This window comes from Curcuma longa, chromosome 1 (assembly GCF_044706935.1).
Source record: "Curcuma longa cultivar G26 ecotype Majalengka, Jawa Barat chromosome 1, ITB_CL_G26_1.1, whole genome shotgun sequence".
Classification (NCBI taxonomy): Eukaryota; Viridiplantae; Streptophyta; class Magnoliopsida; order Zingiberales; family Zingiberaceae; genus Curcuma; species Curcuma longa.
Genome location: NC_133861.1, coordinates 16,728,970 through 16,751,871, shown reverse-complemented (window position 1 = coordinate 16,751,871; position 22,902 = coordinate 16,728,970). Strand labels below are relative to the sequence as shown.

General features: G+C 37.8%; 3 protein-coding genes across 4 annotated transcripts; 2 read left to right on the top strand and 1 right to left on the bottom strand.

Annotated features, from left to right (window-relative positions):
• Positions 1 to 639: 639 nt before the first annotated feature.
• On the bottom strand, positions 640 to 5,374 carry LOC141834477 (lysM domain receptor-like kinase 3). Its single transcript, XM_074721806.1, has 11 exons — positions 4,780 to 5,374; positions 4,125 to 4,211; positions 3,564 to 3,851; positions 3,013 to 3,158; positions 2,850 to 2,939; positions 2,641 to 2,746; positions 2,292 to 2,443; positions 2,122 to 2,219; positions 1,901 to 2,048; positions 1,028 to 1,135; positions 640 to 804 (listed from the first exon to the last, which is right to left on the bottom strand). The coding sequence occupies exons 1-11, from the start codon at positions 5,372 to 5,374 to the stop codon at positions 640 to 642; spliced, it is 1,983 nt and encodes a 660-aa protein (XP_074577907.1).
• A 2,520-nt stretch (positions 5,375 to 7,894) lies between these two features.
• On the top strand, positions 7,895 to 9,611 carry LOC141813717 (auxin-responsive protein IAA26-like). 2 transcript variants are annotated; one of them, XM_074701707.1, is made up of 6 exons: positions 7,895 to 8,134; positions 8,352 to 8,480; positions 8,553 to 8,658; positions 8,852 to 9,123; positions 9,203 to 9,326; positions 9,408 to 9,611. In XM_074701707.1, exons 2-6 carry the CDS (start codon positions 8,360 to 8,362, stop codon positions 9,511 to 9,513), a joined length of 729 nt encoding a protein of 242 aa, XP_074557808.1. In that variant the 5' UTR covers positions 7,895 to 8,134; positions 8,352 to 8,359; the 3' UTR covers positions 9,514 to 9,611. The 2 variants fall into 2 exon arrangements, with proteins under 2 accessions (XP_074557808.1, XP_074557800.1); XM_074701699.1 differs by lacking the exon at positions 7,895 to 8,134 and having other exon boundaries at positions 8,266 to 8,480.
• A 336-nt stretch (positions 9,612 to 9,947) lies between these two features.
• On the top strand, positions 9,948 to 21,332 carry LOC141839003 (uncharacterized). Its single transcript, XM_074726650.1, has 6 exons — positions 9,948 to 11,352; positions 12,723 to 12,863; positions 12,965 to 14,708; positions 15,255 to 15,469; positions 16,539 to 17,503; positions 20,072 to 21,332. Exons 1-6 carry the CDS (start codon positions 10,096 to 10,098, stop codon positions 21,141 to 21,143), a joined length of 5,394 nt encoding a protein of 1,797 aa, XP_074582751.1. The 5' UTR covers positions 9,948 to 10,095; the 3' UTR covers positions 21,144 to 21,332.
• The last annotated feature ends 1,570 nt before the right edge of the window (positions 21,333 to 22,902 follow it).

Genomic DNA, 22,902 nt, shown 5'->3' with positions numbered 1-22,902 from the left:
TGTTATGTTTCTGTGGAACAATTGTAATTTTTTAATTTATCTTCTCATATATAATCGTGGAGTCGATTGTATAGAACCGATGGGGCGATAAATTTTACTATTAGCTGAAGTTAAGCTCTATGAAAAAATTATTCAACCTTTTCAGAATATATCCATATTCTGTGAAAGTAAATAAAACTGCCCTTTTTATGAATTATAAAATAAAAAAATGGTATGCTCGGAAACCACCTTCGACAAATAGAGTTGAAAATTGTGAACAGCATACATAATTGATTTTAATTATTTTATTTTCTAAAGGGATCTAAAAATTTATCCATTAATTCTAAATACAGTTGATAAAGCTTAATAACAATATTATTTTTAATAACGTTGATTTGAATTTTAAAATTTTTTATTAATTATTTTTAATATAGTCCAAGTCTGATCTAACACGGTTTGCACTTTTCAGATCAGAACCATCATTGAAGTGGAAAACATCCAATTTGAAGAACTAACTAAAAATACCTTTTGCTCTTCAAAAAGAATATATAATCGGAATTCTTTAGAGGCCCAGCACAACAGAGAGAAGGCAACTTCATTCATACGAGCAGCAAAGCAAAGAGGAAAACCCAAATTACTGAGCCAGAAAGAGACTTGCCCTCATCTTCCTTGTACAAGTCCACTGAAAACTTGGCTGTTCCCAGCCAACGTTGCCTCCCACTCAATCGAAGACAAAAGCATTTGGGACAGAGAAATCACTACTTGCTTCATGTCTGGTCGAAGTACAGGGTCTTCGTCGACACATTGCTTCGCCAACATGGCCATCTAGTTCATGACGAGGTAAATTAAGTATTTCATAACTAAGAAAGATACCACAGTTGAAGAACTTAATCTGTGCATAGGTGAAGTCTTATCTAATGATATAGTTGTTTATTTTATTCTTTAATCTACTTTTCAAGATGTGAATTATTATATCTGTATTCACCTTTTCTGAATTTGTGAAAGAAAATCTATCCAAAACCAATCATAAGAAACTGGCAAGTCTTACCTTGTAGACACAGTCGTAAGGATATAGTTCCATCAAACTGGGATCAATGTGGTGTCTCAGGCTTCCCATGCTCACTGAACTTTGGGTGTTTCTTAGAGCAGCTAACATCTGGAAATTAATTCCCGTGATCGATTGATAAAACATCGACAAAAAACAAGTATGTTGCAACATTACAAAAACATCAATAAATAGGCAGCACATGAAAGAGATTCTTTTCAAGAACTGAGAACAGCTTTATTGATTTAAAAATGGCTGGTTAAAGGCTATGCATAACCTCGGCATCTTCACAGTAGAAAAATAGTTAAATTGGGAGATTCAAAAAATACTAGACAAAGTAATTGTTAAAACTGTAAAACTAAGTAGAGGTTCCAATTTTTGAACAATATTTTACAAATGTATACAAGGTATAGGTTGATACGATAATGAATCTATTACCAAGAAAATAGAAACACTAGGAAGTAAACTCAATGCCCTTTTATTATTGGCTCCTATTTACAGTTTGATAGTCTAACATTTCTTCCAGAAAGCAATATCCTGAATATTTCAACTCGAGCTTGCATAAGCAGTTATTCTTTTCCTTAGTTTATGAAGTTCTAGTTTTCGATGCATATGAATATTCTGGTATATCCTGCTTTTAATCTTAGAATATACATCTCAAATTGAACAGAAAAAACCATCTCAATTCTTTATAGTGTAAGCTAGATGTTCTCTCAACCAAAGCCAGGATTACACAAATATTAAAAGAGCTTTATCTTTGATACTGTCAATTCTAGACAACCAGTAGATACATATCAGACAGATGTCGAGTAAAGCAGATGTCAGGTAATTTTTTTCATTTTCAACTTTTTTAGAAACAAAATCTAGAAGGCTTACAATCGATGCCAAAGAGCGCCTCTCAGAATTATACAGCGGCATCCCTTCTGTCTTTGTTATTGCCTCTTTGCTTGTTATTAGTTCAAAGAGGACAACTCCAAATGCATAAACATCACTTTTTGTGGTGGCAAGACCATCATGCAAATATCTGTAAGAGTCATAGAAAGTCGTTTTTTTTTCCAAAATAGTTGTAAGAAACATGTAACTATAGATCTGCTTACTCTGGAGCCAGATAGCCGAATGTACCGACAACTTTGGTAGTAGAAGCTTCCCCATCGCAAGTCTTTGCAACAAGTTTTGCAAGGCCAAAGTCAGATATCTACAAAAAAGGAGGTAAAAAAAATGAAACTCATCTTCCTAAATTAGAATTGAATACAAGTCTAATAGAAACCTTTGCTCTGAAAGAATTATCAAGCAAAATATTGCTTGTCTTAATATCTCGATGGACATAATGATCTTTGGTATGCTCATGAATGTATTCTAAACCTCTGGCTGCATCAAGTGCGATTTGAATCCTTGATATCCATGATAGTGATGTCTGTCCTGTAGGTGGAAATAAGAAAGAAGTTATGAGTCGAACTTGGGCTGTTAGCTCGGTTACATAGCACAAGTATAAGTTGCTCTAGTTGCTTGAATTGATCTCATCGTAATAAATTTGGTCATGGCATTTGCATGCAGTAACTTTGAAGGTAGTTTCATCTATCTGTGCACTAAAACAACCTTATCAAAAGAGACAATACCCTTGTTTTGTGGATCATGCAGATGATTCTTGAGTGAACCTTTGTGAGCATACTCATAAATGAGGAAGAGCTCATCATTTGTTGCAGCATAACCAGTCAATTCTACCTTGTTAAAATTAATTAAGATAAAGATAAAAAGGTTACAGAAGTAGAAGCCAATTGATTGTGGAATAAAGAAGTAAAAAATGCCTAGCTGCTTTATCTTCTACCAGACTAGAATGATGAACCTTGCACAGTACTTTCATCTCTGCTATAAATTCTTTAGTTTTCATAGCAGTCATTCTTTTGATAGCGACCTCCTGAACATCAAGGTTGTATAAAAAATAGTCAAGAAAGTTAGAATTTCTCAAGAAAAAAACAATTCCTACACACCTGGTCTCGGAGAACCCCATAATAAACAGAACCATATTTTCCATGGCCCAATAGGTTTACATCAGAGAAGTTATCGGTACATGAAAGTATTTCTTCATGTTTGAAAACAATAGGTTTTTCGATGTCAAAGGAATCACCTGCCGTACCTGTTGAAGGATGAAACTTTGAGATGATAGAATCAGCCAATTTGGCACCTCAAAGGCATGAAGATCAAAGCAACCACATTATGAGTATACAAGATTGTTACATAACATCAATAAAGTCAGTTGTTTGCAAGAAACAATTGTGCTTATCATAAAGAATGCATAATTATGAAAAGAGTAAGTATGCCAATGTAAGAAATCATGTAGGATATGAGCCAGCATAGTTAACATGTAGGAGAGTAGTATTGAAAGAAAAATGCCATAAGAAATCATATTATTTCCTTAAGCACCATAAACAAAGTGGAATCTAATTTAGAAGTGGTCAGCAATGTTTTCTAGAAAAGATATATATCATCCGATGATCAGAAAATCTTGAACAATGCCAGTTGAAATTTATTGCAAACTAACTTTTGGGAATATCGATTTGGTGAGTTCCTGAATTCACTGCTGATGACTTTGCATTTCCATTGCAACAAAGATAACTTCCTGAAGCCTGACAAAAGCTGCTGTTGCGAAGGCTATGAAACTTATGAGATGGCGACTGATCAGGATCTTTTGTTGGAATCCTTGATTTAAAGGACTTGAAAGAAATGAATGACATTAGAGCCACAATAATCAGAGCAAGAGAAACAACCATGCTCCCTAAAATCCATACGTAAGGAAATCCAGCAGAATGATGAACAGAATTGTCTGCAAAAAATATTACTAACTCAGAAATTGACTTTCATATAGTAGAATAAGATAGGTTTTCTGATAAATAAAATAACAAAAACACAAAATATTAAAATCCTAGATAAGGTGTCATTATTTGACACTTTGCCAATATGAATCAAAGCCTGAGAAGCTTTTGGCATGATTCTTCCTACATCTCTTATCTAATCAAATACCAACACTAAATCTTGCAGAATGTAAAAGTCATCCGAATGATGGAAGAGAATACTATCCAAGATAACAGTAGATGAGATTATGCCATACCTGAAGTTGTAGGCAATGTTGGTGAGGAAGCAGGAGCTGGAGGAGAGATCCGAATGCCCACAGAATAAGGAAGACCCACAACTGTAAAGGAAAGACAACACTGAACGTTGACCAAAGAATAACTGTCTGTATTAATCAATCTTAATTCCATATGCCAAAGATCTTAGACAAGGACTTAAGGTGAATGAAAACAAACACCATTATGTGTCAAAGTAGACGTAAGTGTTGTGTACAAAACACAAGTGGTAGTGCATTTAACATTGGGCAAATACGAAAATTCATCCAATAAGCAGAGTTTTCTCTTACTGAGCTAAAAAAATCAAACTTTTCATACTCATAATTAGTTTGATAGTTTGGAAATAACATCTTACAATAATCAAATCATTTAACATTCACGGATGGCAATACTCATTTCAACTAACGAGTTGGCCAATTAGAATCTATTGTCGTATATATGAAGTACCTAAGGTGGCATTTTGAACTATGTTGGATATCTAATTCTATATATGAATTCTTTTCTAGTAAAATGGAATTGCGTCACGTATTCCACTGTATACAAATTCCTGTATTCGTGGGGTTTGAGGGCAGTAAATAACGATAAGATTGTCGGAAAAGGAAATGGCAAGACCAGAGTTAGAAGGGAACTCACCGGAGTTTAACGGGATGTAATAAACGTCTCCGACCACAATCCCATCGGGACCAGTCATCCCATTCACCGTCTCGATACTGTCCATGCTGACACCAAACCTGCTCGACAGAGACTGGATCGAATCCCCTTCCTCCATCACGTAGCTCATGAGGTAATTCCACTGCCCACCGGAGCAGCCGCAGAAGAGCTGAAGGGCGACGACAGACCCTGCGCGGGCAGCACGCTCGGTCACGTTGGGCAGGAAGGCGAGTCCCCGGTAGGCCTCGGCAACCGAGTGGTACACGGTGCTCTCCGCCTCCCGCACCGTGTAGGTGGTGTTGGTGAGGTACTTCTTGTTAGAGAGGCAAGAGCAGTTTTTTCGCACGAAGGCATACCCGGGGCTGCTTCCCTCGTCGCCAGTGACGTCCTGAGGGAGTACGTCGAACATGCTCTGGATTTGGGCGAGAGAGGGGGTGCGATCCGCCCGGAAAGCGAGGAAAGAGGTGCATACACGGGCCGTGTCGGAGCAGCTGAGCGGCTCCGACGCGGACGCAGCTGGCAGAATGGCGTCGAGAAGCAGGACGCAGATGGAGAAGGAGAACGCGAGGAGCGCCATCGAAAGCGGAAAAGAGAAGGATTCAAGAGAATAACAAGAAATAGACGATCTTGATAAGAAGGAGCTAGAATTTTAGGGGAGGAAGAGCAGCAGCATGGTGAGGCTTGAAGCGAAGGAGAAGAGCATGCGCAGTGATTTATCAAACACGAGGGATGATGATTAAGATATTACCCGGAGTACTGAAAAGACTAAAATGCCCATGATCGAACTGCGAAGATCCGACGGATACAATATGCCTGCGTTTAAGATGGACGGCTGGCATTCAACATCGTCCGAGCCGTCGAACCGGACTCCATCTATTTTACTTTGTTCTTCTTCTGCCTTCGAGGTCCGAGAGTATTTCCAATGAATCTCCACCGTCCGTGCTGTGGACTCTCACCGATCGCCACTCACAAGGCCTAGATCATCGTATTTTGGCCCTTGGATCCAAAGGCACTGCCATCTCGAGGCAGTGTTGTACCGCGGTCTATATAATAATAACAGAACAGTGTGCCCACAGCAGTAGATGTCAGCCACGGGTGACATCACGTGATTCAGAAGCGACAGGAAACATCAACGTGCGTCCGGAGGAGAAAGGCACGGCGTTTCCTGTTACTCACTCCCGCAATACTAATCCATATAAATTTTACAGCAAAATAATAATAATAATTGTTTTAGATTTCAGAAAATACAGTAATTATATTAATTTGCAGTATAAAATACATGCATGATGCATGCACCTAATGAATGAACTGGCGATGGGCGAGGACAGACAAGGGAGGAGGGCAGGCCCAGGCCGCCATAATGGGCGGCAATGATCGTGGGGCTGCCCGCTGCAGTGCATTCAAATGGCTAATGAATCCATCGCTCAGTTAGTGCTTTCTGCCCGTGGCCTCGTGGCCTCCAGTACCAACAACACTACGAGCCAATGAAACACTACGAGCAACAGGTCAGTCTTTTTAAAATCGGATCCTATCGAGCCAATGAAACAAATCCGTACCAAGCTCGAAAGTGAAGATAATGCTTGGCAATTGAGTAGAGTGATGATTAATAAACTGATATGGATTTTATATCAACTCTATTGGTTTACCACGTCTGCTCTATGCTGTTTATGATCAAGCCGCAAGGTGAAAGATTTATCGCCGAAAGATAGAAAGGGAAGCAGTGGTCTGTTGCTAGAGCAGCGGTTACGTGGTGCGGTTGGTACGAGGCATGTGTGCGGTGCATGTGGTGAACTACTGGCTACTGCAATGTGGTCGTTGGCTTTTTGGGTGCAACGAGGGATTGCAGCTGTGCCATGCAACAGCCAACAAGTTTCTTATTCTTTTGAAAATTGCATCAATGTATGTTTTTCCACACTGTCCCTCGCCTTTTTTATATTGAAGATCCCTGGAAAAAAAATTACACAACCATTATCCAACCTTTGGAAAACGTTGGGCTTTTGGCAAATGGCAGTGTCCCAATATCAGCCCAAAGAAAAGTCAGACGAGCATTTGTTGCTGGTTGAATATCCCTATTTTTCTGGCAGTCGAGTTCAAATTCGACTTCGATCAAAGGTTTACTATCTGATCTGATTTAATATCTATTTCAAATGGTAAATGGATCCTAGAACTAGTGTGGATTTGATGCGCCACTTCATCGGATCTCATTGATATCCCTGTCGCTGAGTCTGATCTTCAAGTCGATGATGAAAAGATATGGCAAAAGTAAACTGGCAGCTAATGGTTTTCTGTTTCATTATGTGTGTTTAGTTGGTATTTTACCTTTTTGTCTATTAGGCTGCATTGGGGCAAATGAAAACTAATGGCACCTTGAGAAAACTCCACAAGGTTCATTGTTCATGGACTGAGTGGAATAGGGAACTTGCAGAATCTGCAACTTGGTTGACAGTGACAATAGCAGCAGGATTGATTGGGCTATTGCATTTGCAACCTCTTGCCATGTCATGCCATCAAGTAATGCCATTTGGAATGATCCCCCCTTTTGTTCTTCATGTGTGACCAGTGTAACCTCTCCCTAACAGTAGAAGGAATCGAAGTGGGTCACCTCTCATCTCCAAAAAACGGAGATTGTGGCAATCTTTTTCGGTGGGAGTTCTTTTATGCATGAGAGGATAAGTGTTTAGAGGAAATAGTAGCGTAAGATCAATGAGTAAGCAGGGAAGTATTTAGTCACTTCTTATTCTGCTCAATATTCTTCCTCGTTCTTTATGTATATCTTCTGTCTCCTATTTTTTCTCCTCAGCAATGATTAAGATAATATCTCATTAGTAGACTTGTGGGCTGGCTAATCATGGAGGAGGACCACCACCTCCGGATCCCGCCGCCAACGTGATGGATGGAAGTGCATTGAATGAAGTGCTCAGTTTTCCTTCTATCAAGTTACCTGCTTTAACACGAGTGATCGTGGTGCTTCGATCGCCTTCTCATATTCCTTTGTGATGTGTGACATTGACATCGCCTCATTCCTGATATCACCATTTTTCTCTCTTTCCGCTGGTATTAGAGGTCTCTGATCATATTATGAAGAATGGACGGATGTAATACCAACGACTTCGAAACGAATATTACTTAAAGAGGTTCATGTCTCCTTCTTTGTCCATCAAGGAACTCACAAGGAACAAATTACGACAGTTCCTATACATATCTCCTCTTACATTCTTAAGATTCTCTCTTTAATCCTATTTCAATCCCTGAGTTCTTCCTGCTGCTCTTCGTTTGAGCTCCAGTCCTCTCACGAAAGATAAAGGAAGAAAAAAAAGGCAAAAGAGTGCTATACAAGGTATCCATTTTTAACTTTATTGCTCTTTTTTTTTTTCCTTCTCCTCGTGTAGCTCCAAGATTGAATTTTGTACAATGAGAGCATGTAGTGTTTTAGTTGTTTGTTAGTGATGATTTTGGTTGCCTTTGGATTTTTGTTTTTACAATTTCTTCATGAAATTTGTGTAAAATTATCCACTTATGTACAATGTATCTCTGTTCTTGGTCCTTTCGAGAAGAGAGAAACATGGACGAAGATTTCAACAACAGAGGGCGTCCGCAGCTGCTTCCGTATGAGCGAGACTTGGAACTGAGGCTTGGGCTTCCCAGAGGAGAAGACAATCCTAGAGCCATTTCAACTTTCAAAGGTCTTTTCTTCCTTTTCCTCTTCCCATCTAAAAATGTGTCCATCACTTTGTATCATCTTCCTGTCGCTTTAGGTCCGCAGCTGAAGCAGCAAGTTGGATTCCTTCAACTGCAGAGCATGGAGGTACTGAACGATGAAGCACATTTCGCATCTGGAAGCGCATATGATTCCTTGACAAGGTTGGCATATATGCATGATCATATACATCTTGTTTTGGCTTGAATTCATCGATGCTCCATGAATCTGCCTGCTAGTTTCTGCAGAGTAGCAGGTTCACGTCTCTTTCCATTTTGCATGCGCCTTCTACTTTATTTCAGCAAGCATGTATGTCACCTTAAATTCTCTTCCCATCTCTTAATCTCCAAAAAATAGCAGGACCGCCACAGTATTAGCTGTTGGCTGGCCCCCTCTGAGTTCCTTCAGAAAGAACCTAGCGAGCAGCTCCCATAGGCCGCCCATCGAGTCTGAGAACGAAGATGTCGCTGCGCCGAAAGTGGAGGACCCGGGCAACAGCAAGAAGAATTTGCTTGTTAAGATCAACATGGATGGTGTCCCGATTGGAAGGAAAGTAGACTTGTATGTCTACGATAGCTATGAGAAGCTCTCTTTGGCTGTGGAAGAACTATTTGCAGGCCTTCTTGCAGGTAAAATCATGCAAAGAGACAGTATAGTTCTTGATAATTTTCACTGTCACTCTGCAGTTCATAAATTTGTCCACTACAGGTAATCCCCACAGTGAAGCAGCAAAACAAATGTCTAGGGGCTTGTTAGATGGTACTGGCGAATACACTTTGGTTTACGAAGACAACGAAGGTGACAGAATGCTTGTTGGTGATGCTCCTTGGAAGTGAGCAATTCTAAGTGTGCTTTCACATCTTTTTGCAGCTCATATTTCTGTCTCTGTAACTTTTTTCTTATCGTATTTCAGCATGTTTACTTCAGCAATTAAAAGGCTGAGGGTCATGAAGACTTCTGATATGTCTGCGCTGGAGTTCAAGTCCACATACCATCAGATGAGCATGATGCAGAAGTAGAGAAGAGAGTGTTGAGCTTGATGAGAAGATATTAGCCATCTTTCAATGGCAAGATGTGTGGGGAATTATTTAGAAAGTATAGTAATAATATTGTCTAATGGCCTTCCCAATTTCATCATTACCGACCTAATCAGGTCTCTGATCATTAAGAATAAATTTAAAAATTTTTAAACAAATGTAAATAAAGTGGGGCAATTTGTAGATTTTACATAAATTTATAAAAATAATTAATTTTCTGGTCTCGAGCAAAATAGTAAATAATTAAGTCTGATTATAATAAATATAATTTGTATTCGATTAATTTATTATTCGCGAACGAAATAAACTTAAAAAACATTGTAAAAAATAAAATTTAACTTAAAAAAAAATAATGACAATAATAATGATTATTATTTTCAGAAGTAATCGGTTTCCGGAACTCCTCAAAAACGCCCTGCGGCGTCGGCGATTCGTGAAGCATATGGGCAACCCTCGGTTCTTCTTTCGGTTTCTCTTTTTCCTCTCCCGTCGTCTGCACTTTATGCTGCTGCATCTGCACGGCGATTGAACTCCTTGATCATCCCGCTTTCCATTGCTTCCCTGATGCCGTCGTCTGAACCCGATGCGGCGGCAGGCACTTCGCTGGCTGGCGGAGGTAAGAGGCGCAAGGGACGACCGAAGGGATCCCTTGGAAAGAAGAGGCATAAGAGACTTGATTCCATCGTAGACAGTCCTGGCCTGATTCCCCCTCGCCCAGGGTCGCCCGGGGAAGAAGGCGCTGGAATCCGCCGCAGTTCTCGCGTCCGGCGTGCCCCTATCATTCTCGATGCTTCTCCTCCTCCCCGCCGCCGGAGTAAAAAGCAGGGTCTGCATGATTCGACCAGATCTTGTGTTGGTAGAGGTCGGAGGAAGAGGTGGGGAAGAGGTGGTGATCAGGATGGTCGAAAAGAACCTCATTCGGTTTCGGCTTCATCAAAAAACGCACCTCCTCTTCTTGAAGAAGCAAAGACTTCAGAGGAGCCAGTAGAGGACTGGAAATCACGACTTCGATCTAGGGTTGGGAAACGAAAAAGAGGTTCACGTTATTCTCGGGATGATTCCACGAGAAAAGAAAAGGAATCAGCGAAGCAGGTATCGACTGAGAGTGGATTTGATTCACAGGAAAGACGATCTAGTAGGAGGAAGAGAAGAAAGGTTTCTAGTGATGATGTCGCTGTGATTGGTGAAGAAACTAGTTGTGAAGATGAGAGTTTGCCTTCCAATGATGAAGGAGATAATGGTGAGAAAGCCACCCAGGAAGAGGACACCAAAACTGTCACAGATTCACAAGCACTTATCAATCCAAACAAGGGAATTGAGATTTGTTTGCCATCTGAGGCAGTTCAAGAGAACATGGAGTACACAAATGCTGATGAAAATGTTCAACAGCCCGAAGAAAGAAGGGTAATCCCATATCAGCAACCAGTGGAGGTTAGCCCTGAAAATCAGGAAACCATCACTCTGAGTGAACATATGAATGGCAACACTATCGAGACTAAGAGCATCATAGAGGAAGCTAGTTTGAGGGCATCCGTCACAGAAGAAAATCAAGCAAGGAAGCACATAAAGGAGGGTAGAAGGTGTGGGTTGTGTGGGGGTGGTACTGATGGGAAGCCACCAAAAAGACTTGTTCAAGAATCTTCAGGTAGTGATAATGAGGCCTATGCAGGATCTTCAGCTTCAGATGATCCGAACTATGACATTTGGGATGGGTTTGGAGATGAACCAGAATGGCTTGGCAGGATTTTAGGCCCCATCAATGATCGTTTTGGCATTCCTCGCATTTGGGTTCATCAACATTGTGCAGTTTGGAGTCCAGAGGTATTCTGCGTATCTATGCTACTGTTTTTTCTCTTATGCTATTTGACTGTAAATTCAAATATTTGTTTCTCAATATCTTGATTGGTAGTTGTTCCAGTTGTGAAATCTATTTCTTAATTTTTCTTGTCCATCTCATAGTGGTTATTCTCTGACTCTTTGTGGTAGTTTTATGATAGTCAATTTCTAACGATCTTATCTTACTTTTGCCTTTCAGTGGTAGTTTTATGGTTGTCAATTTCTAATGATCTTATCTTAGTTTTGTCTTATGCTTTTTGAGTGAACATGCAGGGTCTACACAAACATCTTCCATTTATAGTACTTATACCTAATTCTTGTAGCTGATGCAGACAATCCTGAGTGTTGGTCTTGGGGTTCATTCTTGCTTTTCATTTCTGAATCTAGGCAAACCTCTAGCCTCTAGGTCCTCTCTCTCTCTCTCTCTCTCTCTCTCTCTCTCTCTCTCTAAAAAAAAAAAAAAAATTATGTTGGTTCTGCTGTTTTCTTATAACTGATATTGATTTTTAAGTGCAAAAGTTGTGTTTGTCTTGAGTTCATCTTGCCACTCTTCACTTTCTCATTCTCTGTAGTTAGTATTTGACATGCCTTATGTTTCATTGAGGCTGTTTCCTGTAAGTTACATTGATGATAAATTGTAGCTCACTTTGTTAGTGCTTGGTAGTTAAGATGATACATGTGTTGCTTCTTTATGCCATTGAACATGGATTATTTTATGTGATTCCTATATATACTATCTATTAATATTCCGTGCTTCATTTTTTGTTCGATGACTTGTTTAAAACTTCTCTCAAAGTTTTATCTCATTAGATTCATGATTTGAATTGGCTTGTTAGAAATTGAAGCATATTACTTTCAAATTGCATTCCTGTTTCCTTTTTTATTCTTCTGCTCTGGCAAAATACCCATCAATAATTGCAGGGAAAACATTAGGTGAAGCGACAATTATCAATACATCAGGATTAATATCTGTATTTTGGATGCTTGTTATTTGAAATTTCAAAATCTTAAAGAGTTTACATTCTGTTGGCATATGGAAACACAATTACTTCATTTTTCTACCACTGCTTCACTAGACTAGAAGCATACTTTTATCATGTTCATTTTTTTTATTATTTGAACTATGTAATTTCTATGCTTCTATATGCATCAGTATACTACTACCAGAGCAGCTTATATTTTGATTCTTTCAGTAGTGTCACTCTTATCCATATTTGTCTTTTGACTCTTTTCATGAACTTTATATATGGCCACAATTATGAGAACATAATGCCACAGAAATCAATTTCGATCCTTTTGATTATTTGTCCTTAATGTAAACCTTGAATTTATTGCATGCATGGTTGCTCTTCCAGGTTTATTTTGCTGGCTTGGGCTGCCTGAAGAATGTTAGAGCAGCCCTTTATAGGGGAAGAGCACTGAAATGCAGTCGTTGTGGGAGACCTGGTGCAACCATTGGTTGTCGTGTTGACCGATGCCCTAAAACTTATCATCTGGTTATATAATTGTTCTCAAAGAAATCTTTTGATTTTCCTCTTCCCAGTATTCTTGTTTCTATGCTTCCATCTTATATGATATTTCTTCCTTACTTTTACAGCCTTGCAGCCGTGCTGAAGGTTGTATATTTGATCATCGCAAATTTCTCATAGCATGCCCTGATCATAGGCATCTCTTCCAACCTCGCGGCACTGAGCGTGCTCAGCAAATTAAGAAAATAAAATTGAGGAAGTTGAAGTTAGATATGAGAAGGCGTGCACATGATGCATGGAGAAAGGACTTGGAGGCTGAAGAGAAATGGTTAGAAAATTGTGGAGAGGATGAAGAGTTCTTGAAACGCGAAGGCAAACGGCTTCATCGAGACCTCTTAAGAATTGCACCTGTATACATTGGGGGTTCTTCTGAGGATGAAAAGTTGTTCCAAGGTTGGGAATCTGTTGCTGGTCTGCAAGATGTCATCAATTGCATGAAAGAAGTAGTTATATTACCTCTTCTCTATCCTGAAATGTTCAGTAGTTTAGGCCTTACACCTCCTAGGGGTGTTCTATTGCATGGTTATCCTGGTACTGGTAAAACACTTGTAGTTAGAGCTCTGATTGGTGCATGTTCACGTGGAGATAAGCGGATTGCTTATTTTGCTCGCAAAGGTGCTGATTGTTTGGGTAAGTATGTTGGCGATGCAGAGAGACAACTAAGACTTCTTTTTCAAGTAGCTGAGAGATCTCAACCGTCTATCATTTTTTTTGATGAGATTGATGGTTTAGCCCCATGTCGTTCTAGGAATCAAGATCAAACCCATAATTCAGTTGTTTCTACCTTACTTTCCTTGCTAGATGGTTTAAAATCTCGAGGTTCAGTTATTGTAATAGGTGCAACTAATCGTCCTGACTCTGTTGATCCTGCTCTTAGGAGGCCAGGTAGGTTTGATCGTGAAATATATTTTCCACTTCCTAAATTGAAGGATAGATCTGCGATTCTTTCACTTCACACAAAGAATTGGCCTTACCCTATATCTGAACCTCTTCTTTCTTGGATTGCAAATCAAACTGCTGGTTATGCTGGTGCTGATTTGCAGGCGCTATGCACCCAAGCAGCAATGAATGCCTTGAAAAGGAGTTGTGCATTTCAAGAACTGTTGTCTTCTGCTGAAAAATGGTCTGGTGATGGAAAACTTCCTTCCCTTCCTTCATTTAAGATTGAGGAAAGGGATTGGTTGGCAGCTCTAGCAGCTGCTCCTCCTCCATGTTCACGTAGAGAAGCTGGGATGGCAGCAAATGATGTAGCCTCTTCACCTCTCCACTCTCATCTTGTTCCATGTCTTCTGAAACCACTGTCAAAGCTTGTAATTTCATTTTACGTAGATGAGCGAATCTGGCTACCTCCTGCATTACTGAAGGCATCAGAATCAATAAAAAGCATCATCATTTCTGCCCTTGAATTGGCAAGAATTAACACTGGCTCTTGGTGGTCTCATCTAGATTCTTTGATTAACCAACAATCTGTTGCGAATAAGATTGGGAGAATACTTTGTCACTATGGCCTGGTAGTTGATGGTTCAGGAAATGATCCATCTTATGCACTGGATGACCATGATAAAGATTGTCAACTTGTTCATTCAGATATGCTTAAACCATCAGACATGTTGAGACGAAATTCTGTTGAATTAGGAAAATCACATGGATTTCGTGCTTTGATTGCTGGATTGCCAAGATCTGGCCAACAACATTTGGCTAGTGCTCTCCTTCATGGATTCAATGGTCATTTAGAAATTCAAAAGATTAATCTGGCTACTATGTCACAAGAAGGACATGGAGACATCGTTCGTGGATTGACTCAAACTATTTGTATGTTTTCATTTTCCTTCCAAGTTATCTAATTATAATTTGTAGAGGTTTTAGCATTTTGCTTCTGCACATAACTAACTAGTCAAGCTTGTTGTAGGCAACTAATACTTATCATGTGATATCTGCTCTAATTTCATTGTTAATTCTTATAACTCCACTAGCTGGTATTTGTCTCCAACCCTTGCCACTACTTTTATTATGAGGCAGCCGCACTCCCCGTCCCCTGTACTATAGATGTTGTCTTCAAAAGTAGACATCTCAATAGGGCTGCGTTTGTTCTCTAGCTCTTCCTGTCCATGTCATGAGAAATAACCTATTTAAAGCTGAGGTGTTAATAGTTGTCATCTGGTGATCTATATAGTTTGAATGTATGGAAATGTAATTAGTTTCTTCTCTGTGTCCACTTTTATCTGCATGTGAATACTCTTCATCTAAATGTGACTTGTCCGCCACTTATCTGAAGATGGGTGTATTAGTTCTATTCATTTGGGGATTGATCGTTTAACAAGTTCTAAACATTGATATTGCTGACATGTTCTCAAACAGTGAAATGCATGAATGGTGGAAGAAGCATGATCTATATGCCTAGAATTGATCTCTGGGCAATTGGGACTGCTGAGTCTACTGAAGCCTGCCTAGATACTTGCAATGTGTCTACTGTTTCAGAGGTCAACGGTGTGGTCAGAGTTGCTTCAGAAGCATGGAATCTATTTATTGAGCAGGTGGATTCCTTGACCGCACCTGCATCTTTAATCATCATGGTAAGAAAGAGATCTGATTCAGGTTGCTAAGATCTTATATATTTTCTTTTACAGTTCAAACCTGTGGTCTACTTTTCAAATCTTAGTTTAATATCTCAATCATGGTTTAAAATACCAGCTAATAAACTGATTCTCCAACCATGCATTTGTTATTCGGACAATATACTTGATGTTTATATGCTATTAGTATCTCTATGCATGGTTTTCTGTGTGTGTATTTGTATTTTAATGATAGTTGGCTACAGGTCAGACTAGCACACTGGCCAAGCAGCTTTTTGATTTGATGTTATACTAGTTTTCATGATCATAATCCAGTAAGTCTTTTGGTTCAACTGTGTTTCTACAATGCTATGTAGTCTTTTGACTTTTGCTCACATTCAAGCATCTTAATCTTTTGTTTTATCTTTCATTGTACTTCATTTGGCAACATTTTTATTGGCGCTTTAGACCTATGGTTCTCCTTTATAGTATCTACTGTTTCAGATTAATTCTCGATGTGTAAGAATTGATTCATTTCTCCGAAAGACAACCTAGATGTTTTAAAAGATCTTAACCTTATAAATACTTTTTTACTTCTGGACATCACTTTCACATGATCATGACTTTTATATGATTGTTTTATATGAATTTCTTTTACCATAGTCAAAATGACTTCTGCCACTTGTAGATACTCTAGGGTCTTGTTATATCCAACTAAGCAGACTGCTTGCATCTCATAGCTTATGCAAAATTTTCTGCTCATATTGGCCTTTGAATAGGAGAAAATGATTGTAAATGTAAGCACAACTTAATATAGTATCTTTCTAAAAGCCAATATTTTCAGTGGTTGTGATTTCTTTCCTGTTTCAACTTATTTACTAGTGTGTTCTCAGTAAGTACATACATGTCACGTAGATGTGAATTGCTGGCAAACTTTTTTTTTTTTTTGACTTACCTTAATGCCATGTTTTTTTTTATGAGGGTGCTTTCATATGCAACAATATCGTTGACCATTTTGTTTGTATTAGCCTCATTATTCTTGTTATCTATTCAAGTCTTTAATCCCTTTGTGATGGCCTTTATTTAACAGGCCACATGTGAAATGCCTACCCATGATCTTCCTCTTGGAATAAGGAAATTCTTTACAAATCACGTATCACTTGGTCCTAGTTTGGTTCTCTCACAACATGCTATTCCACGATTTTCAGTTGATGTAGATGGAAATTTCAGCCATGAACTGTTAATCAGTTTATGTGCAGCAAAATTAGTTGAAAATCTGCTTCAGAATTATATCCAGTTGATGCATCAATATACTCATATGGATAACTGTCACAGTTCTTATAGGACCTTTCAAATTCCTGAAGTTTCAGAATCACAAATGCAATGCATAGACGCAAAAGAAATACTTCCTGTATCTAATGAACAGAAGGATACTGAGCAGATAGCTACTATTGCTGAGGCTTCCTTGATGGATAATCAAAAGCAGCAAACTTTAGGTGATGATCAGGCACAACCCCTGCCATCTACATTGGGTCATGGTATCACTGACATTAAGCACAATGGCTGTCAAGACTCGGTTTTAAAAACTCTCAGTAAAAGTGTGAAGGGTGGTTCCATGTTAGGAATCACCACATTTGGCTACCAAATATTGCGTTACCCTCATTTTGCAGAGCTTTGTTGGGTCACCTCAAAATTGAAAGAAGGTCCTTGTGCTGATATAAATGGTCCTTGGAAGCATTGGCCATTCAATTCTTGTTTGGTGAATACATGCAGCATGCCAGAGAAGCTAGTTTCTGAAGGAACTAGCAATATAAAAGACAGGGAACTATCTGGTACAGTCAGAGGACTAATAGCAGTAGGTTTATTGGCTTACCATGGTATCTACACATCAGTTAGAGAAGTTTCCTCTGAAGTCAGAAGAGTTTTAGAACTCTTAGTGGGACAGATTCATACAAGGATTTCAGAGGGGAAGGATCCATTTCGATATTTTCGAATTCTTTCACAGGTGGCTTATTTGGAGGATATTGTTAATTGCTGGGCTTACACTTTTCGTAGGTAATTTCTCATTTCTTGTGCATGCATTTTGTTTGATCTTCAATGCTTGTGCGGTTGTATGCCTACTTGATGCACTGCCACCAATTATACACATTCATTTAATTAATTGATTTTGCTGATTGTGAAAATTGTTTCTCAACAAAAACTGAAGTTATAACCGCCTCATCAATTAAGCATGAAAACTGTCGCACTGAATAAACCTAATACATTAGGACATTAAGTATTGCCACTATTACATAATGGTGAAGACATTCTAGAGCATGTTAAAATATAATTTAAATCAGAATTAAAAGTCATTACATTGCCTCAGATATATCCATTGGCTATTTATTACATATGTCCTAATTCATAAATCTAAATAAAAGTAATAGAAGCTTCTAAAGATAAAACTCTTCATAGTTACTGGATTGCTAAATCATCAACCAGAATAAAAGAAACATACAAGTAACATGGTATCAATAACAAGTTAGTAGGGTTTCCATGAGTCAAGGCTGAAGCAGTGGAGGTTTATGGAAAAAAGAACAAGATGAAATTATGCATGAACATTAAACAAGGACAAGAATATTGATTGCACACAAAAGGTACGAGTGGCTGATGTAACTCACCCACTCTTAGAGAGGTGTTCACACGTGCCACAATTTGACATGAACACACCATAATCATCATAAGGATGGTTAATCTTGCCATTTTCACATATGACAACTCTGATCCCAATATGGATTAATGTAGGAACCTAGAATATCAATATTAATTTTTCACATCATGGAGAATTGAGTATCCAAACATGAATACATGAGATAAACAAAGCAAAGAGATGGCCAAACTAATGCTATGCCATTCGTTGTCATTCAATAACAGAATGGTTTGGTTTTTAAGTTGGTTAATTAACTAAAGGGGTGACTCTCATTTACTTAGTTAACATATTTCCATTTTTCATACATTATTTGTATTATTCGATCATCAATACATACAAAGTCATTTCTAATAAGAGATTCTTAAATCCATAATTTTGAGAGTGTTCTTTCTTTCAATAATTACCGTCTTATATCATAAGCATAATCTGAAACAAGAATAAGAGAATGAAGATTTCAAGGCATGAGAATGATTAACTGAAATGTTAGGCGAATAAACGGAAATCAGATGTGATTTAAAGAAGATCTGAAAGAAAATAGTTCACTGGAATTGCCAAGAGAATAATTGCAAATAAATTCACTCTTTAACCAAAATTATAAGGCTTGAGTAAAAGAACTTTAGCACATGCACCATCTAAGGAGTTGGGAAAAGCCTAACTTGATCCATAATTGGTATGAATCCTTCTCCTTCTACCAGCAGAGTTGCTTTATTTGAATGATATGCACATCTAGGGAAGCCAATAATATCAGAGAGAATTATTATAAAATGCATACCTTAAAAACCCAAACATGTACCTCGATTGATTGGATTTCATTTATATATCATCCTCATATTTTCCTTAAAATATTAAATCATCTCTAATTCATAATTTCACTACTTATAGTGTGACATCCTAACTCAATCCAACATGGAGAATTTTAGCTAATAAATAGGTTATAAACTTGGAAAGGTAAGCTACTATTTTGGACTTAAACATTTTGGGTCAATGATTAAGTGGAAAAAATTATCTATGTGACTTGTGGCAATTATTATTGGAGCAAATTTGTGTAGGGAAAGATTGCTTGTGTGATCGTGGAGCTCTACTAACTACAAATGATTATAGGATATGAGTTTGAGACCTTGATCCCCGTCAAGCCTCAATTGGAGAAACTATGAGACCCTAGTTTAGTTCATTGATTTGGAGAATTGCGAACCAATAGGAGGATTTTATAATCAAAGACAAGTAAGCTTTTACTAACTTACACTTAGCATTTTGGACCAATCCTTGGGTTTTAATGACTTAATTCTTTCTAATATATGGATTGTGACATGTAGCTTCGTTCTTCTTAGCAAAGATGATTTAGAATTCCCTTTCATTCTATGATCTAACTATTATCCATGTACTTTATATCACATAACTTGAAACCATGTGCTTCATAACTCTTGTTAGGTTAATTAAATCATGACAAAACATGCCCAGATTGTATACGCTGGTATACCATATATTAATTAGTCTCTTTCTTAGTTGTCTTGCAATCACGATGTTGAGTTGATAATTTGTGTTATTTTTCAGTTGCAATAGTTGTATGGTGGATCAGTGTCTACTTTTTTATGATTAATTTTTGTTGGGTTCCCTTTATTCTTGAATCTTGATACAATAGTTAGGTAATTGGGACCTTGTTTCAATATTTAGGTCATTGAGGACTTGTTATTTCCCTATATATATAATTTTAAATGAATAATAATTATCTCTAATTGTATATCCTATCTCTCTATATTTTTATTCAAATTAAAATTTTCATCTAACTGAACTATCTTTATCATTATTGAACAATCGAAATTATACGAGCTATCTTTTATGTATGGAGTTTTATCTATAGGGTTTATCCTATACGAGCTATCCTTTTATGTATGGAGTTTTATCTATAGGGTTTACCTCCTCCTGTTTCTCTACAGCTTACCATCGGAGATTCAAAAAGGACCTCTAAATGCTAAAACAACAATTCCAGAGGATGCATTGGTGGATATTGTGTCAAGTGAAAAACTTAGTCTCAAAAATGGATCAAGCATGCCAATTGATTCAACATGTTGTGAATCTCAAGCTATTTTGATCAAAGAAACTCCTACTGAACTTGTGAAGGTTGTTCAACATGATAATCTGATTAAAGCACCTCAGCTATTATCTACTTCTCAAGTTTGTGTCAGAGACAATTCTCCACCCAATTTGCATCTAAGTTCTGAATCTGCAAGTGCACCAGTGAGTGAAAGCAGAACAAATGGATTTGAGAATCATGATGTAGATCATTCTAATGCTTCACAGAGGACAGAAAACAATTATCCATCGTTGTCTAATGTCTGTGTTGTTGACAGCTCGGACATGGAGATTCCATCTTGCTCTGAGAGAGTTACGAATCCTCAAGATGGTCTAGAAAACATTTTACCAACAAGTGGGTTTATTATTGATAAATTGGGTATGCCACCTGACAGAAATGGCAGCCTTTCAGCTTCGTCGGATTTTTCGTGCTTGTATTGTTGTTGTTGCAGTTGTGTGCAAACATTGTTTGTGTTGGTTCGCCGTATACTCTTTGATTCCTTGAATTCAAGTGATCGTTCTTCAAGGGTTGATGATGTCCATGACATTCTTGCTTCATGTTGTTCGAATATTTTAGCAACAGTTAGAAGGTGCCTTGAATCTCCTAGCAGATCTATTAATCAGAGCACGTCTGAAGGACAGCCATGTTCTTGTCAGAATGAGAGTGACAAAATGCTCAACGAGACATCTGGCTGTTTTTATGAGAAAATTGGATTTGTACCTGTTGAGTGTGTCCATTTAAGAAACAGTAGTCAGGCTGGAACAGCAAATTCTGAGATGGGTTCACTAGCACGAGATTTAAATTTTTTTCTTAAAGATGGTTTATTGATGCCTTTAGACGCCCAGATAGGCATCCCACTGCATTGCAAATTTGAAAAGCTATGCCTCTCATCTGTAGTACAAACAATATTAATCCATAAGCAACAGTTTGACTAAGAAAATGCATTTGGTTGTCTGTTGATTGGAATCAGTTATCTTCGTTGGAGATGCACAAATTTTTCACCATTCTGATCATCACTCGTGTTTCCCACTGGTTATTTGCCATGAAAGTATTTAGGTGTAACTGTTCAGGTGCCCTTTTCTTTGATACCGAAACATACTCAGGATAAACCCCGTTTTTTTTTTTTTTTGAAAAAAATATTAAGTTTACCAAAGTGAATGCTTGATCAGGTGCCCTTTTCTTTGAAGGGAATGCTTGATTCATTCCCTTCAAAAGGTCTGATAATTCCTCATCTTCCTGATACAAACACAGAAGTTTTGGATAATTTGCTATGTTCAGTTATATAATTGTCAGTTGATGACTGGATGTTGTTTTGCTGGTGTTGGCGCTCGTTGCACAGCATTGTTGATGCAACCGGACTGTTTTTTCCTAACAGCTTGGGGGGAGGAAGAGGGGAAGGATCACAAAATTGGACATGAAGCATAAATTATTCACACTTTTTTGTCACTTACGCTCCTCCCTCACTCCTAGTTATCCAACTACATCAACTGGCCTTTTGGTATTAATTCCAGCATCATAGTTATGTTATAATTGTTATAACATACGTTTCCCTCTCAGATTTCTATCTGATGCATGAACCCAAGTAAGCAACCTGGGTGCTCTATTGAATGAAGATCTTTCCCATGAATTAGTACACTTAAGAAAAGACTTGACTACTAGTCTCATACACAATTCTAGAGGGTATTCAGATCAAATAGAATTTGGGAACCAAAGAAAGTATGCTTTTCCATCTCATGAGTTCAATGTAATTAAAAGGTTAGCTTCAAGCTGTGCACGTTGACCTTCCCTGGATTCGGATCTCATGAGTTCAATGTAATTAAATGGTATGCTTTTCCATCTCATGAGTTCAGATGGCACTACAAGCGAGTGGTTGTAACATGAACTTGTAGTAGTGGTCTCCAGATGCATGGTCCTTTTGTTCGGATCTTGTTATATAATCGTCTCTTGTACTATTTGTATGTATATCTCCAGAGGTTTCAGAAACTCCATTCTTGCAGTAGGCTGGTTGATTTGCAAATGGTATTGGCTTTGCATTATCGATTTTTGTGCATGTCCTGTTGCTTTATCCTAATTTCTTAAGAAGTAATGTTGGTAGCATCTTGTAAGTGCTTCAGTGAAGGTACTGCTTGTCTTTCAAGTTTGTTCTATTCGTTTCTGTCTTCTTCTATCATTGTAGACTCATCCTATCTAACTCGGCGCACGCTCCGATCATTATCCTTTTAAGTTCCTCCAAGAAAATTGATGAAGATTTTTTATAGTGGCCTGGAGCCGGTTAAAGCACGGAGGTTTTGATTTTTTTCAACAGTTGGATCAGTTTAAAACATTTTCGAATCAATGAACATCTTTTATATTAATCCCTTTTTGTGAGACCAATTCAAGTTTTGCAGTATTATGTATGAAAATGCAAAGTACATAATATTCTTTTATGCGCTGTAATTTTCCAATAGGGAATAAGCAAATTATAGCGGTAACCAATATGCAACCTTTTATAAATTTTATTTTAAAAATAATATATATATACATATATATTTAATATTAAATAATATACCAAATACTAAAAATATAAGAAACTGATATAAAATTTATTCATCAGATTAATATTTTTAATTAAATCATAAGAACAATAATATATCCATTTAAACTCGTTAAAAAGCTTAACTTAGCTCGAGTTTATAAAATATATAATCATTAATT

Coding starts and splice junctions, on each gene's coding strand:
- LOC141839003 (XM_074726650.1), top strand. CDS start 10,096: ATGCCGTCGTCTGAACCCGATGCGGCGGCAGGCACTTCGCTGGCTGGC. Junction 11,353..12,722: donor GTGCAGTTTGGAGTCCAGAG/GTATTCTGCGTA, acceptor TTGCTCTTCCAG/GTTTATTTTGCTGGCTTGGG. Junction 15,470..16,538: donor CTGCATCTTTAATCATCATG/GTAAGAAAGAGA, acceptor TTTATTTAACAG/GCCACATGTGAAATGCCTAC.
- LOC141813717 (XM_074701699.1), top strand. CDS start 8,321: ATGTATCTCTGTTCTTGGTCCTTTCGAGAAGAGAGAAACATGGACGAA. Junction 8,481..8,552: donor AGCCATTTCAACTTTCAAAG/GTCTTTTCTTCC, acceptor CTGTCGCTTTAG/GTCCGCAGCTGAAGCAGCAA. Junction 9,124..9,202: donor ATTTGCAGGCCTTCTTGCAG/GTAAAATCATGC, acceptor TGTCCACTACAG/GTAATCCCCACAGTGAAGCA.
- LOC141834477 (XM_074721806.1), bottom strand. CDS start 5,374: ATGGCGCTCCTCGCGTTCTCCTTCTCCATCTGCGTCCTGCTTCTCGAC. Junction 4,212..4,779: donor TTACATCCCGTTAAACTCCG/GTGAGTTCCCTT, acceptor TTTCCTTTACAG/TTGTGGGTCTTCCTTATTCT. Junction 3,852..4,124: donor GCCTACAACTTCAGGTATGG/CATAATCTCATC, acceptor TAGTAATATTTT/TTGCAGACAATTCTGTTCAT.